Here is a 17,751-nt window from a genome sequence, read left to right on the forward strand (position 1 = left end):
ACTGTTACATACTGGAGAAATGAAAGGAGAAAAAAAAGTCTGAAATGACAGGGGTCGGAGGAGGCAGAAAAGAGGAGGAAGTGAAAACAACAACAACAACAACAACAACAACAACAAAATAAAAATTCCAAAAAAAAAAAAAAATTGAGAATTTTCAGTGGTGTTCTGAAGGAGATTAATGCTTTGATACAAATAAGAAAGAAATATTTGCAGTGTTAGAAACAGTCAGACTGATACCATTCAATTATTCCCATTCAGGAACAAAAAAAAAACACTTAAACGAAGCTTACATTTTTAATTGATGCTGTAAATCCACGAACTGCACGATAAAATAAAATAAGACATCGTCACCAAAAAAGAACAGAAAAGGCTGAATTTCCTCTGCGAAATGACATTTTAAAATATCTGTCCAAAGTACTGTTGTTGTGTTATGTTTGTTATATTGAGCCTCAGAAATAACATCCACATCTTTACCTTTATTTATTTATTTATTTTTCTTATGGTGATAAATGTTTGAGCGGCGCCTGCAGCTCGTGTTTGCTGACGGAGCTCCTAAAGTCGACAGTTGTTTTCCTCCATCGCTGTTAGAGAGACAGAAAGATCCAGAACACGGCTCTCTGTTATTCATGCCTTCTCCAGAGGAGGAAAAAAAACCACCGACGAAGAGGAGAGAGAGATATTGCAGCGCTTGTAAATGTAGCTGCAGACGGAGCAGCCTGCAGGGTGTGAAATATTTACACACACGTCTTTAATATTTCACCGCAGAACCGTGTCCTTCCACCGAGCGGTTTACTTCCAGCCCTGCGTCTGATGGAGGTCCGGGCTTCACCGGCTGACGTTACAGTATGATGATGTGGGTGAGTGGAGGGTGGAGGGAGGAGGGTGGAGGGTGACCCCGATTCACTCAGATGTCAGAATAATAAAATAATAGTAATAATAATGATAACAACAACAACAACAACAACAATAATAATAATAATATAGAGTGTGTTTACATTGACCTTTGTGATCAAATTAGGCTTCAAAAGACAATCAACGCTCTTCATTGTTATTAATACGATTTTTTAATCTGCTCTGATGATCTACATTTAGCCCAGGAATGAATGAGCAGAAGGCGTTCATAAACCCGGCATCAGGAGTTTGTTATTCATGCACACACACACACACACACACACACACAATAAAAAAGCCCGAGGGAGAGCGTGTGTGTGTGTGTGTGTGTGGGAGGGGGAGGAGAGGGTGAGGAGGAGGAGAAGGTATCAGTGGAAATAATATCAGGCTTTTTCCGTCAGAATGGACTTCACTACTGTATTCAGCCATGAAATAATCCGAGCCGACACTTCCAACCATCTGCGCCATCTATCCGCCCTCTTATTGACCAAATCAGCCCGCGCACAAAACGAAGTGTGTCTGACACTAAAGCCGAGTAGCCTGGCAGTGCCATCACCATAATCCCATACAGAACACACACACACACACACACACACACACACACACACACACACACACCCAAATACAAGGGTTTCCCCTGTCCCTGCCTCCCGGTGACTCTCTCCTGTGTATCTGTAAATATACAGCAGTACTGCAGTTCACGAACAGTTATTAAAATCTGACAGTGGAGGACGTCATCATCGTCGTCATCATCATCATCATCATCATCATCAGTCTGTCATTTCAACCACTGTGATTCATCAGTGAAGAGGGACCAGACTTGAGGTCCAAGTCAAGGCGAAGACACTATTTTTAAATTCTTAAAACAACAGTAATAACAATAATATAAATATACGTTTTCAATAGAATGTAATCATCATTTTCAGTACAACATTTTTTTTTCTGCTTTCGACATTTTTTGTGGGGGAGTCTTGGGAGAGGAGGGGGGTTAAAAGGCTTTTAAAGAGTTTAAAATAGAAATGATTGAACGACTTGATTACAACACAATTATTGCCTGCAAGAAAAACAGAGTTAGTCTAAAATGCTACATGGTTCATACAGGTTTACTAATGTCAAAAATAAGGCTCGGGGGATCACTCACGGCCCAATAAAATACCAGATCAGGTCATCCAGTTTACAGGTTCTTTTGGCTAATGTTAATTTGAGTAGATGTTACACATTATTATCATAACCAACGCTGCCATTCGCAGGAGTCATTATTATTTTGTCTATTAGGGTTCATTTCCACTCCTCTGTGTTTCTTTTTATAATAACAATATATTCATATCACTGTTTTCCCCCCAGTAGTCGGTGTTCAATGAGTAAAAGACACTTTTATTTTAACCTTGCAGATGAGCAAGGTTAAAATAAAAGTGTCTTTTCAGAAGGTCTTCTGGTAGAAAATTTTTAAAAAATCAGACTCAGAAAGATGTCTTTATTTTTTAAATACATCAGATAATATATGTATGTAAATATTATTATATATTAGATGATAGATATATTTGGATTTCTACATGTGTTCAGGGGGGGGGGCTGCCGTCGTGTATCCCGTGTACAGTGGTGCGTGTTGTCGGCGTGTCACTTCCATCGATAGTGTCTCAGAGCTGAGCTGAGTTTCCTTTGACTCTTCACCGTCTTTCTTCAACACAAAGACTCAGGCGGTTCGAGTGCCAGCACCACGTTTGCACACTGCGATGACAAAAAGGTCAAAATGTTTATATTATTTTTAAAAAGGGGGAGGGGGGGAGGTGCACTTCACCTCCTCACTGTCCGATTGGTCCAAGTTGACAGTGATTGACGTGCATCCATGGTGACGGCGCAGCCAATCTGCCAAGTCCAATAGGAGCCGATGGCAGGAGGCTGCACTGTCCTTTTTGATCCTCTCCTTCAAAAATCCTCCTCAGCTCCGGCTGCGATTCTTTCCCGTGTCCTATCCTTGATAAACGTCGCCGCTCTGGCTTTATTTTCCGTCGCACCCTCAGCCCTTTGCCAGTTCTGTCCCTCAGTCTGAGGATGCTTTAGCATCCACATCCACATCCTTCCTCCTCCTCCTCCTCCTCCTCCTTCTCCTTCTTCTTTTTCACCTCCTTCTCCACAGCGGTGGCGGTGTTCTGCGACCGTGTTGTTGGCGGCTGTTCAGAAGGGAACTTTGGAATTGTCAGGTTTGCTTTTCTTTTTCTTTTTTCTTTCATTTGTTGGAGAGTGTTTTCGGATTGGCTTGGCGCGAGGAGGCGAGAGACGTTGGACTCGACGCGCAGGAGAGTAAGAGAGTGTGACCGAGAGAGGGGAGTCAGGAGGAGGAGAGGGGAAGCCAGGAGAAGCATCCTCCATGTTTCAGTTGCCCATCCTAAATTTCAGCCCCCAGCAGGTGGCCGGGGTCTGTGAGACCCTGGAGGAGAGCGGCGACGTCGAGCGCCTCGGCCGCTTCCTCTGGTCTCTCCCCGTGGCTCCGGCGGCCTGTGAGGTCCTCAACAAGAACGAGTCCGTGCTGAGGGCCCGGGCCGTGGTCGCCTTTCACACCGGCAATTTCCGCGAACTCTACCACATCCTGGAGAACCACAAGTTCACCAAAGAGTCGCACACCAAGCTGCAGGCGCTGTGGCTGGAGGCGCACTACCAAGAGGCCGAGAAGCTGCGGGGACGTCCGCTGGGGCCGGTGGACAAGTACCGGGTACGGAAGAAGTTCCCTCTACCCAGAACCATCTGGGACGGGGAGCAGAAGACCCACTGCTTCAAGGAGAGAACCAGACATTTGTTGAGAGAGTGGTACTTGCAGGATCCGTACCCGAATCCCAGTAAAAAACGGGAGCTGGCCCAGGCGACAGGACTCACACCCACTCAGGTGGGGAACTGGTTCAAAAACCGGAGACAAAGAGACAGAGCAGCGGCTGCGAAGAACAGGTGAGAGTCGGAGCGAACGGCCGCTCATCACAGAGGCTCGTGGTTTAGGTCAGCACTTCAACACAAACACGTCGCCAGAGGTTATTTATTATTGGTCTAATGTCAAACAACAGAAGAACTCTGATCTAAACTGCTGCCGCTGGAGCTCTTCTCTAAATATTTAACATTCCGTCACACTTTATGTGGAAAGCATTTTTCTGCCACACTTTACTTTTTTCATTTTTTGGCCATATCGTGTTATTTTTAAAAGTTAAAAATCAGGAAAAAATTCAACACTATCAACAAAAATAAGAGCTTTTAATGATAATAATAATATTGTTACATTCATGTACATTAGATTTTTTCTTGTTCTCTAACTGTCATTAAATGACAAAAAATATATAAAAAGCGTTTATAATAAATACAGTCAGTTCATGTTTTTTATTGATCAGACTTAGTGCAGCTGAATTAGTCTCTGTCCTAATTAAATAGTCAATAATCCACCGATTTTAACCTGTATTTTCTGTCAAATATATCATATTTTAACTTTAAATATTCGTCGTAATATTTTTTTAAAAGCAGGTTTTATCATTTGAAAAAAAATGTAGAGATGGTAACGAATAGTTAAAATGATGCATTATATTTATTTATATTCGTTTTAAAATAAAAAATCAAACGTTTGAATTATTATTTTATTAGTTCTCTGGTTTTTAGTTTTAAAATTATTAATAATTATTTTTCCTTTTGAATTTACACAATTATTGTCCTTAATTTTCTAACGCAATCTTTGCAGAGACGTTTTTAGTTGATGTGGAGACGAATACAGTTTTTTTAAAGACAAGAAAGATTTACCCAGTGAATTAAAAAAAAATGACATTTCAAGGTCATCACAGAAAACAAAAGTCGTTTAAATAAATATTTGTTTTAGTACATATAAACATATAAATAATTCTGTGTTGACTTGGAGGGTGTTGTTTTCCTTGTATATATATATGTATATTTATATATGTATATACATATATAAATATATATATATATATATTTACATTTATTTTTGTAATGACGTTAAAATAAATACCATTGATCCGAATAAAACCAGATAAAAAAGCAGTGATATGACTGTGTTAAAGCGACATTCTTTACACACATTTACGCCTCTTTCCGCCGTCTGTCTTCAGGCTCCAGCAGCAGGTTCTGTCAGGCGGTTCGGTTCGCTCTCTGGCGGACGAGGACGGCACCGTGGACCGACTGGGGAACTCGTCCAGCCCGGAGGCGAGTCTGTCCAGCAAGGCGGCCGCCTCGGCCATCTCTATCACCTCCAGCGACAGTGAATGTGACATCTGAGGAGAAAGGAGAAAGAGGAGCAAGAAGAGGAGGAGGAGGAGGAGACGAGTGAAAGACAATCTGATATCAACGAGTCATATAGTGCCTGCCATGAGTCTGACAAACACACACACACACACAAACCCACAGAAATACACTGATGCCAAATCATGAGGAGAGGTGATCTGAGATCTGATCAGAGACTGTGCGTCCCTTTTTAGGCCCGTACACCTTTGTTTGCGTTTTACCCACGCGTGGAAACGGACGGAGAATATTTCACGGACTAACCTTTACAAAAACGCACTGAGAAAAAACATTGTAAAAAAAAGAAAAGAAAGAAAGCTGAACATAAAGAAAACATAAAAAATGGACGGAGGAAGGCGCCGCCGTTTCTTGTGGGTATTTCATGTGGAAAGAAACTGTGATATTTTTACTTTACTTTCAAAGTTTTATAAATAATCTTTATTTGCCTATTTAAAAAAAAACAAGCATCTGCTCTGTCTCTTGGAATTTGATCATCTTCATTTGCTTGGTGTTTTTAATACTTTACCTTGTACACAGGTGGACCTGTTGAGCATGCGCGCTTTAGTGAAAAAAATTGTGTTTGAGTAACAGAAAAAAAAGCAAATAAAATAACTTAATAAAATAATTGTTCATGATTGCAGTATAAATGGTATTTTTATAAATTTTTATTGTCATTTGGAGAAAAAAACCCTACCAATAAGAATAAAATTCGAATCTCATTAAGTTAATGTCTTTATATCTAATTTACATTTTGACTCTAAATATAGAAATATAATGTGAACAGAAAAATGTACATCAGGTAAATATTAATACATCCCAGCAGCCGTAGAGGGTCGAGTGAACCCAGGTCCATCACGAAGCCAACTGTTTACAACGATATTCAAACCTATGGTCAATTAAATGTGACTAATTAAATTCCTGTATGTTTTTGCACCACATAAAGAAATCAGAAAACCAGTGATTAAACTGATGATGTTCCTGCTGTAAGACAAAAACCACCTGCCCATCGTTCACTGTATAGACCCTGTGTAACATCTTTAATAATATTAAATATTGACAGAACAAAACAAAAGAGGCTGAAAGCTTGCTACGCTAAATATTAGTTTTAACATTTAATAAAAATGTAAGCCAATATAGCTGTGAGTTTGACAACGGAGAATTACCAAAGAAGAAGAAAAAAAGTTAAGTCAATTCAAAATAAAACTGAACAAAGATGTTACATTAATGTTAGGCTTGAAATATGTTTAAACACATAACTAAGACGTTTAAATCAATTAAGCTAGCTAGCTAGCATAAAATATCAATAAAAAAGACGAGTTCACATATAACATAAAAATTCAGACCGAAAATTATTGAAATTAATGCAGAAACGTTAGCTACTGGTTAGCTAACATCGAAACAGCCACAGGACTTCGGACGTTTGGTTTTGTATTTAGCCAAATTGCCAAAATTAGCTTAGCAACTTCTACGAGTAAGAGAGTTATCCAACGCCAAAGCTCATTTTTTTTATCTTATTTAAATATTCAGGGCTGTGGTGTTGTCATGTTCACACTTTTCTTTTTTGTTTTTTGTTTTGTAATTCCCTCTCTTCTCACTGTGTGTCGCTAAGAAATACACGGTCCATAATTGGCCAGTGCAGTACGCTTGACGTCCTGTAACGCAGGGTGACAGCGGGAGGTCAGGGAGAGGTCGACTCGCTAACCCGGATGATCTGCAGGAGAGGGATCGTACAGATCACAACACGGCGGATTGAGGAAAACGAGCTTTACATAATGTAGACAGTCGAGCAAGTGTCCATTTTCCCAGGTCAGCGGGCTTTGGTGGGAGGTGTGTGTGGGGTGGGGGGCGGAGGGGAGGGTGTTGATGTGCACATGTTTACCTCGAATAACACGAACTGTTTTCGGTTTCTTATTGTTTGTTCAACGTCACACGTCCTCGCTGCCGTTTTAAACACCCAGGCAATATCCATTGCATTTATTTTGATTCGTTACATCTCTTATAAATATACTGTGTTAATGTACGGTGCCAACATTGTTAGCCCCCCGGTTATGTTTATTTATTAGGTTAGAAGATGGTTTTATACACCGAAGTGGATTTTTTTAATGCTCTATTTCTGAGCGTACCGGCTTCCGTTTGGTGGGTTCTGGTGAATACGGAAAGAGAATAATGCCACAACACAACAACAGTCAACATTTGTTGATTGTTGCTATATTAGATTTTTAGTGGCGTATTTCCCTATAACTGACTTGTTTGGGCTAATTGAGCAAGGCATTTAAGACCTTTCTTAGGATGGGTTTGTGTTACTTTTTATTTTTTATAATATTATATTTATTTTATTTGTCCTCTGTTAACCGTACAGAGATTGTGTGCGATTGAAGTCAGGGCATGTGCAGGTCTTTGGTCTTTTGCATATATATTTTTCTCCAAGTTTAAAAGTGTTTAAAGACGAGAAGTAGCAACACCTGCTATTGCTCCTGAATTTATAGACTTTGTTTTTAAATGTTTTCCCTTTTACAACATTCGCAGCTCATCTTTGGGCTTCACTCTGCCATTCCCTTCCTAATAATAGGTCAACATCTCATTGGTTCAGTCTAATCTGACCAGGCGTTATCCTTGCAGCATCCAGTCGTTACTTATAACTAATTATTTTTCAACTTTACTCTGAGGCAGTAGTGGATTTTTTTTATCGCAAAATATTTCATTAAAAATCACTCATCTCTATAACAGTGTTCTTAGTGAACAGTAACAAAATCACTCATCTCTATAACAGTGTTCATAACAGTGAACAGTAACATATTCCCAATTACTATAATAATAGGTCATACTCAGGTCAGAGATTGGTGGATGAAGTGAAAAAGAACATATTGAAGATGGTTGGTGTAACAGAGGAGATGGGCAGGGGTGGAGGCAGATGTCAACTGCCTGGAGGTTTCAGCATAAAAAAAAAGATTCTTTCTCTGTTCTCCATAACAAATATTTTATGCTCATGGTTGGCAGTACAGTCAGAAAAACAAAGACTGGTTAAAACTATTTAAGGAGCCACAAACTGATGGAGCAGAAACTTCCTGTTTAATATATTGTATAGAAGTATTTTGTAAATCAAACTGGTCTAAATACAGTTTATAAATGCACAGGTTTAGTGAGTGGAGTGTTGAGGGGTGAAAAGCATATGTAAATGATTTAATTAAACAAAAATTTCACAATCGACCTTAAGTACCTTTGCTGACCCTTGGTCTCCTGTTAGAGACATCGAGATTATTTTTATTTAAATGTCCAAGCTATCTTATTTAAATAACATTATTAACTATTAAATATAATATTAACAAAGTCAGTTCCGTCTCTGCCCCTTTATTTTTAACAGTGATGCCTTAAATCCTCAGACCACAGATTGACCCACTGCTGGTGCTACTTTTATTTTTGTGATTTCTCACTAAACAAGCAAATTTCATTAAAATCACTCTCATCAAAATTAGACTACTAAACTATCATTCCTGCGTGAGCCGCCCTCTAACATGGTCTGTGACCACTATTTGGTATAAGTGTGTTGGAAAAAAAATATAAATGTTTTTCTTTAGAAAAAAAAAAAAAAAACATCAATGAACCAACCAGGCAACATTCTTAAAAAATAGAAAAGTGTGTTAATTAGAACATTTTCACAACGGCAGCCAACTAATTCGAATGAATGTGAGGAATTGTAATGGAGGACGGACAAATTATTACTACCAAAAACACAACTTGAGTTTAAAAATGAGTCCAATAGACTTTTTTGTTGGCCCTGACCTGATCAACATGTAGTAGTAAGATGAAAAAAACCCCCCCCAAACAAACGGAAAACCACCTAAATGGATTAGAAGAAGGATCCTACTATTTGTTTTTGCTTTTTTAATTTTTGTAAAACTCCAGAATCTGATGTTTTTAGTTCATGAATTTTACAAGTAAAATAATCCCAGTCTACGATCATTCACCAGGGGGCACTGATGACTTCGATTAGTTCCATGAAGTTTGTCTTCGGTGGTTCGGTGGTTGTGTCTTGTCGTTGTCGTGCTGGTGTTGATTGTTATCTGTGGACCCTCGTCAGTGCTGCGCCTTTAATGCATATTCAAAACCCGTTTGTTTGGGCTGCAACTAGACCTTGAACTATTCAGGGTTAATCGTTGAGGAGGAGCAAAGTGAGCAAACGTATGGATCCAAACAGCAGCAGGAGCAGAAGTTAAAGCCCGTCCTTTCTCATTGATGGAGCAGACACCTGCTTTCCTCCCATCGCTAATGAATTAAGCCACAGTTCCATCCAGCACTGACAAAAGTCTTTCAGCTCCGGCTCCACAGAAGCCAAATGTGTGTGAAGACAGAGGCAGACACACAGGAAGGAAGGGAGTGAAGGGGAACAAATTGCCCCGTGGGGCTCTTCTTCTTCTTCTTCTTCTTTTTTTTTTTTTTTTTAGCTGCTCCTCTCTCTTCAACTCTGTTCAACTGCGGGGACAGAATTGTTGAATATTTCCGTTTGTATTGAAGAGGAGGAAGAGCAGGGGACACGGATGAAAAAGTCTTTCTGGCAGTCAATAAGACTGTCAAACTGGTCAGCAGTAATCAGTGCTAATGATGGCTCTGCACCTCCTCGCTAACAAAGGAGGCCCTGCTTGTGTTTTGTGAAGGGGAGCGACCGAGGCTACCTCTGGGAAGAAAAGAAGAGTCCCCTCTGTGTGTGTGTCTGTGTGTGTGTGTGTGTGAGCATTCAGTTGAGTTGATTGTGTAGTGATGTGTAGTAGCCTGCTCATAGCCTCAGCTCGTTTGTTGTGTTACAGTCGTTTCATCGTTTTTTATTATGATATATTCTTAATGATATGCAGCCAATTAATTCATCTTCCTAAACCAGTCTGCTCCCAGGTACGGCCCATTTCATTGGACCTTTTAAAATATGACTTCTTATGGCCTGGTGCCTTTTTTTAGTCTGTCTAAAAATATGTTTTAATGACCTTTACAAGCCTTTTCTGGACAGTGGGTTTTACTCATTCCAGTGAGAACTAATGTTGATTTTACTGTGTCTGAGCTTCTTACGTCACAACAAGAATTTTTAGCTTTTCGCTGAGTTCACTTTTCACCAACATCCTGATTAACTTTGTGTCATTTTCATAATTTTACTCGTCATTGTTCGACTGTTTTTGAGTTAGGTTTAATATTTATTGGTGATTATATATTTTTGTTGATTTCCATTGTCCACTTTAAGACAAAGGCCGACCGATAATATCAGCCCGATATTAGCATATTATGTTACAGTATATCTGTAAGAATTCTTATCAATTTTTCCTGCGCTAATGAAAACCCGATAATGCAATGCTTGGGGTTCGCCAAGTGATGTGTGCCCTACAAATAGTTTTGGGGATAAACCGCTGTATATTAAAGTGAAAGTCACTAGATGGCAGCATTGCAGCTGATTTAATTAATCTCATGCTCATACAGTGGTTTGTACAGATAAATATGACCAGGCCTATATCGGTATCTTTTGATATCAGAATCAGAAATGAAGTGTCTGGACAATATCAGATATTGGCAAAAGGTCAATATCAGACGTCCTCAGTAGAAACTTAAACACTTGTCTTAACACAGTATATGGTTCCAGTCTAATGTTTGTTGGAGAATAATTAGCTTCTATAACAGAACTCCACTGTCTCCATCATACTCTGCTTACCCACAATAAGGTGACTTAGTAAAACGGTCGACTTCGCTCAAAGACGTTAAAGTTCTCACTTTTGTCTAAACGTCAATCACTGTAGGTTAATGCAGCGCAGGGATTTTTTTCCCTCCTCTTTCATTAAAGCCCATAATGATCTTTTTTTCCTTTCCTGCCAGGTTATGTCTTTGATCACCCTGCTCCTATAGGCCGAGCTGAGCTGTAATCTACTGTAGCCTTTACATTCAGGTGGAGTTGTGTTTGTAATCGTCCGCCTGCGAATCGGTGTGCATAAATAGAGAAAAAGGAAAAATAAAACCGCTCTGCTGAGCACCGACTCTGTGTGACCTCCACTCTGAGTCTGTATATGAATAGGTGTAACATGGAGAGCATCGTGTAGGCATATGGAAGGTGCTTAATGGACTCACTGTGTGACTGTAGCTAATACACTGAGCACCGAGTAGCTGCGGGCGACATCCTGATATGGAATATAGTAATTGTTTGAAGATGTTGTTGTTATTACTGATGTTTTTATAACAGGAGCCACTGAAATACAAGTCAAAATTCCTACTTTTAAAATGATGACCTTTATATTGTTAATGTTATTATAGTTATTTTTAAATCTTAAAATAACTTCAAAGTAGATAACTATGTCAACATTGACGAAAGCCAGGAACAACTAGAAATACCAAATATCTTAATGAAATATCAAGAGAGAAAACAGCCTAAAATAAGAAAGTGGAGTATCTAAACTCATTTTAGGAATTACTAAAGTAATCCAAAGTAGCGTTGAAATAACGAAAAATAGCCACAAATCAGAAAAGAAATGACAAAAATAGAGAATAAAGACCATAGGTTCAGGGTTTAGAAAATTGAAAGCCAAGGACGATTAAACTAAAATGAAAAGAACACAGAAAAGTCAGCCTTAGAATAGACAAAGAACAGACATTTTCAGTCCCATTTTTAGATGGTTTTAATACATGAATACCCTAAAATAAATCATAATAAGCTGAAAGATATGGTATATAGAAATGTATATATATAAATATACCATATCTTTCAGCTTATTTATATATATGTATGTAACTGAAATAGCTAAACGACCCAACTGCTGAAGTTAAAAACATCAATGATAACTAAACATATCACACATAAAAATGAAATGTGTATAACACCAGCCTGGAAGAAAACGAAAGCAAATGCAAAATAAAGTATAAATATACAGTATATATATATATATATAAACTATCAACAAGAGCTAATGTTAGACCAGAAGCAGCTTAAAACGAAACAGGAAAAAATAGCAACAACATCTAAAAACCTTAAAAAAAATAAAAATAAAAATAGCAACAACATCTAAAAACCTTAAAATAAATAAATAAAGTTCCCAGAGAATGCTGAAAAGTAGCTTTACGTAGTAAATTGCTTTACGTTGCCTGTAATATAGGTAAAAGTTAGCCAACAAAATAACTAAAGGTCAACAAAAAGATATAATTTGACAAAATCTGTTGGAAATGATACAAATTGCTGTCGAAATATATTTCGACAGCAACTAAAGCGACTAAAATCCGGGTTTTTGTTGTTGTTGTTTTTTTAATACAGAATATCATACCGTCGTGTTTACAGTGCGGGCGGCTGCAGCACCGACACTGTGACTGTAGTGTTGGAGGTCAACACTCTGCAGCAGAAACCCGTCCTTTTCCCTCACAGCTTTTGTCCTCCGGCGTCTTCACTTCGCCACCTCTCCAACAACATCTCTCTTTTCATCTCCACTACAGCTTGTTGTTGACGGGCCTGAACCAGAACCCGCTGGCTGATCCTTTCATTCATTTTCCATCAAAATATTTCAGTTGCGAGGGCGTCTCTTTGTGCAAAGGCCATGAAACTGCACCAAAAACATTCGCTTAAAATCGCTCTTTGCTCTCAAGGTTAGTGTGTCACATCCGCCGCGCGTTATTTCATGATTTCATGTCCATCAGAGAGGATTTCTATTCAAGAAATAAACAAATCCCGTGTTGTATGTGCGGTCCAGTGGTCTGACTGCGTCTTCTTGATCTGAGAGACTCAAACGCATGGAAATGTCGCTCCCTGGTGGTAAAATATATACTACACCAGACGGTTCTGCTCAAAAGGATCCGTGTAGTATGTGCACTGTTCATATAGTCATGGACTGGTATTTTTTTTATGTCATAATACTCCCAAAAATGTAAACAAAAATTAAATCCCTGAATCATTTCTTAACACAAATACACCAACATCCGGTATCTATTTATTGTTAAATTATCCACACGTGAAGTGCATTAGCCAATGGCTAATGATGGTTATAATGTTAGGAATAAAGGGCTAATAAATGTTACATGCGTAGTTTTATGGCTTTTTTAAAAAAGTGTTCTGAATAACCAAAACTTAATTATGAATGTGTGTTATTGTACAGATTTTATGTGAAGGACGGCTCTATGGAATATGTCGTGCTCGTTAAATACTTACCTGTTAAATACCTTTAAATACTTCTAAAATGATAACATTTTGATCAGTAATTTTGTTTTTTATTGGTGCATTTTTATTTTTGGTAATGTACTTTGGAAACACGTTTTGACCATAATCCATTATTACATATATATATATATATATATATATATATATATATATATGTATATATATATACATATATATGCATATATTGATACACACATACATATATGCGTGTGTTTGTTAATGTGTATGTACATATATGCAATACGTATACATACACACATGTATATATGTATAAATATATGACATGTTCTAGACATACTATTCTTACTCTATGCTTTACTTTGACTATAACTGTACTTTTTCTGTTATTTATTATTATTTATGTATTTGTATATTCTATAAATATATTTGTAGCTTTGTTGATTGACTGACTCAAATTGTAAGTCGCTTTGGCGTCTGCTAAATGTATTGTATATATATACTGTATATAATGATATATACTGTATATGATATATATATATGTATGTATATATATATATATATATATACATACATATATATATATATATACATACATATATATATATACATACATATATATATATATATATATACACATATATATATATATATATATACACATATATATATATATATATACACATATATATATATATATATATAGTTGAAGTCATGGTGAGCGGCAGCATTTAAAGGTCAATTGCACCACTTATTAAGTTATTATCTACGTCTTTAAATGTCTCTCCCAAACTCGTGCAGTTCAATAGTCTATAGGCAACGGCAGCTTCGTTAGTGCAACTTTAAATCCCCACATCGACCACACGGACTCCTCGCAGTTACGCTGGTGCTGGTACTAAGTTGACGAGAGCTTTGTGACAGGGATTGATCGCTCCTGTTTACGTCTCCTCCGAATCTTCTGCTCCAGCTTCTCCGCCTTCGTTCAGGCGGACGGATCGATCGACTCTTCCTTCAAACCTCATCTCGTCACAAATCCACTGTTTATTACCAGCAGACACAGCGCGGACAATGTGAGGCAATTAACCAGAGCGCAGTGAAGTCAGTCGATGTTCAAACCCAAAGGCTGACGTTCGCTTCGGCGACATTAATATTTCTTCAAACAAACAATCAGTCAACGCTCCAGGTGCATTGTGGGACTTAGGAGTGTCACAATACAGCAGTCAGGGGAGTTTGACTGCTCTGTTGCTGTACAACGTTCAACCACAAGGTGAAGTCAGAACACAGAGTCCCTTATTTCTAGGTTTATTTTTATTTCCAGATAAGAGCAGAGATCTGTCTTTTCAAATATCGCTGAAACATTTATCTTTTGTCTGTCTCGGGTTGTTGTTGTTGGACGGAAGAGCAGGTTTATAATAAGGACGGTTCGACTTCCAAGGTTAGGGGTTCAATCCCGAGTTTATGTAGTATTGACAATGACAACACCTTAACGATGCATTCACGTGTTATTGGACATTCATATTTTATTGCATTAAGAACGTTAATAGTAGTAAATGTGTTGATGAAAATAACACATTGAAATGTTCATAAATTGTGTAGTACACACATGGAGCCACAAGATGGCAGCCGCAATCCGTAGAAGATAAACTTTCATTTCACTTTTCTGTCGTGAAAGTGAAATGATTTCATCTCATGAAAATAAAATAAATCATTGAATATTAAAAAAAAAAAAACTTAAACCAGTTTTAATTTTTTTTTTAGGTTTTTCTTTGTTAATACACAATGTGCTATTATTTACCAGAAAAACGAAATATTGCGTTCATAAATCTTGCGCTCCCAAACAAACAACACAGGTTTAGTGTGAAGTGTGAATGAGAGGCCACAGTGTGAACGTACATGTGTAAGAAAGTGTGAACGCAGGGCCACGACGACCTGCTGGGATTTTAAAGGTCTATATTTAAACTGGCTGCTCTCTGGTTTCTGCAGCTGTCGCCAAGTTGAAGTTCAGCTCCTTGAGTCGTTCTCAGTCTTGTCGTGGGTGGGTGTGGGCGTGGGTTTGTGTGGGGGGGGGGGGGGGGTCTCATCCATCTCTGGAGGTCAAAGTTCAATAACCTCCACAAAGATCATGCTGATTCTTCGTGATCTCTTCTGTTCACTGTAGTAATGACAGTAGTAAGAGTAGAAATATTTGTAGTAGTAGTAGTGGAGTTATTAGGAGAAACAGGAAGTACTGGCCACCTTTTAAACATGTCCTAACTTTAAGCTGTCTTAGCTAGTTGTCCATTTATGATCTGTTTCTGCTGTAGAAGACCGTGGTTTTAGATGTGTCTTTGTTATTTCTGTTGTTTTTGGCACTTGTTGCTCATCTTTTTTTTTGTTGTTGTAACTATTTTGGCTGCTCTTTGGTCCAAGTTGTAGTTTAGCGTTGGTTCAATATGTGTTTGGCTAATCCTGTGGAGAATATATTTACTGTATATTTTGGCTAACTCTAATATTTTAACACATTTTCTTGTTGTTTATTGTATTATGAGCTCTTATAGGTTTACATTGATATTTCAAGGATAATTTTGAGGCAAAATGAAGTTATTTACTGTACGAGACTAGACCATAGGCTGTAGGCTGTCTTTGACTTGATTATTTAAAAATCTTATTTATTTATTTATTCATTCATTTTACTGACATTATTTGAAGAATCCATCAGGAATCAGTACGTTTTATTGTTTTCATTAATTTGTTGTTTTTGTTACATTTAGTTTAAACGTTAACATTTTGGAATTTTACCTAAAACGTTGTTGTTGTATAAAGACAAACACATTGAACAAAACTATATCTAACTACACTGTTGTTCCACACAGGCTGTGTGAAAAAAACAAACCAAAACACTCATGTCATGTTTTTTTATGTCTATTTCTTCCTGAGCTGCTGTCAGTATTTGGACCTTGCGTCTTATGAGATTAAACTTTAGCTAAAGATTTGTCAGTCTGACAGTAAGGATAACCAAAAGCCTGACAGATGAATCACGGTCATTTATTCTCACTTGTGTGAAACATAAATTCATAAATCTGAGCTGCTGCAAATCACGTTCTCACTCTTCTGTTTCTGCTTGTTCTTCTCCTTCCTCCCCCACACCCTCCCTCTCCTCCTCCTCCTCCTCCTCCTCCACTTCTTTGAAGGCTAAGTGTCTTCTATTATGCAGCTTTAATAAAGACGTGTCAGGCACATCATTTTGGCTGCTGCACAACAACTGGGAGAAAGCTCCTACTAATTTAACACATCTGCCTGTACTTTATGGTCTGTAAAACAATCATTCATTAGAGAGAGAGAGAGAGAGAGAGAGAGAGAGAGAGAGACAGAGGGAGAGAAAGAGAGAGGACGAGAGAGGGAGAGAGAGAGAGAGGCTGAAAACACATTATCCACCCCTGACTCCGTGGTGCAGCCTTTGGACTGCCGAACTTTTAACAAGTTTCAGACAGACTTGTCCACCTGCTGGTCACTGACTGTAGGTGCAGCTCGTCCTCCCTGGTCGACCGTTGCTCCTCCACAGCAGCACAGATGTTTCTGAACTTTAGGTCTTTCTCTGTGATCGTTTTCTCCTCTCGTTCACTGAATCCCATGTTATTTTCCTAAACGCAGCCTGAAATGTGAACTGACCCAACCCTAGAACACGTCTCCATTGCCTCCATCGTCTCCATCGTCTTCATCGTCTCCATTGTCTTCATTGTCTTCATCGTCTTCACTCAACTGGTTGGACAACTAGTATTCATTACACATTGCAACTAATTTGTCTCCATTGGTCTGTGCTATAGTGACAGGCAGCAAAATTGAAGCGTTATTAACATCTTGTCAGGGACCGGAAGTGGACTGTTGGTGGGCCAGGAGTGGTCCTCAGGCCAGATGTTTAAAACAGCTACTTTACCATACAGTAACATGTCATTTTTCTACTGATAAACATGACTTTTAAATCATGGAACTATTGTCCAGGCGTGTTCAGTTTAAAGACCAGGCCACTAACCAACTAACTAACTAACTAACTAACCAACTAACTAACTAACTAACTAACTAACTAACTAACTAACTAACTAACTAACCAACCAAACTGCTGAAACTGATCTGAACGGCCAAACTTACCCAATCCATCATTTTTGGTCACATGATCTTCCTCATCAGAACCTTTTCGTTGCCAGTCTCATCAGTTCACGGCGCTCCAGTCCTGGAGCTGGAAAACAAACTGCGTTCCCAGAATGAGAAGTTTATTTTGCTTTGTTCATGCATGTCTGAGTGATGTGTAGTCCTGTGTGCGCACACACACACACACACACACACACAGAGAGCTGCAGGAACTCCAGATTCTGCACAAATTACTTCACCTCCTCCTCCTCCTCCTCCTCCTCCTCCTCGTGCTCCTCTTTCACTGTCTAAACAAATTATTTCACTACGTCCCCACTCCAGATTTTAATTCCTCACCCATAATAGTT

At 38.5% G+C, this 17,751-nt stretch overlaps 1 protein-coding gene across 2 annotated transcripts in view; it reads left to right on the top strand.

Moving 5' to 3' along the window:
* The first annotated feature begins 1,479 nt into the window (after positions 1-1,479).
* six6a (SIX homeobox 6a) overlaps positions 1,480-17,751 on the top strand; it is a 17,147-nt gene continuing 875 nt past the window's right edge. The window contains exons 1-3 of one of the 2 annotated variants that reach the window (XM_008307562.3): positions 1,480-3,831; positions 4,989-6,963; positions 12,428-13,315. In XM_008307562.3, the coding sequence (XP_008305784.1) occupies positions 3,260-3,831; positions 4,989-5,154 (738 nt within the window). In that variant the 5' untranslated portion in view covers positions 1,480-3,259 and the 3' untranslated portion in view covers positions 5,155-6,963; positions 12,428-13,315. Of the gene's footprint in view, positions 3,832-4,988; positions 6,964-12,427; positions 13,316-17,751 lie in introns of those variants that run through there. The other variant, XM_025061566.1, reaches the window with a different exon arrangement.

Source organism: Cynoglossus semilaevis, chromosome 1, assembly GCF_000523025.1.
Source record: "Cynoglossus semilaevis isolate Cse_v1.0 chromosome 1, Cse_v1.0, whole genome shotgun sequence".
Classification (NCBI taxonomy): Eukaryota; Metazoa; Chordata; class Actinopteri; order Pleuronectiformes; family Cynoglossidae; genus Cynoglossus; species Cynoglossus semilaevis.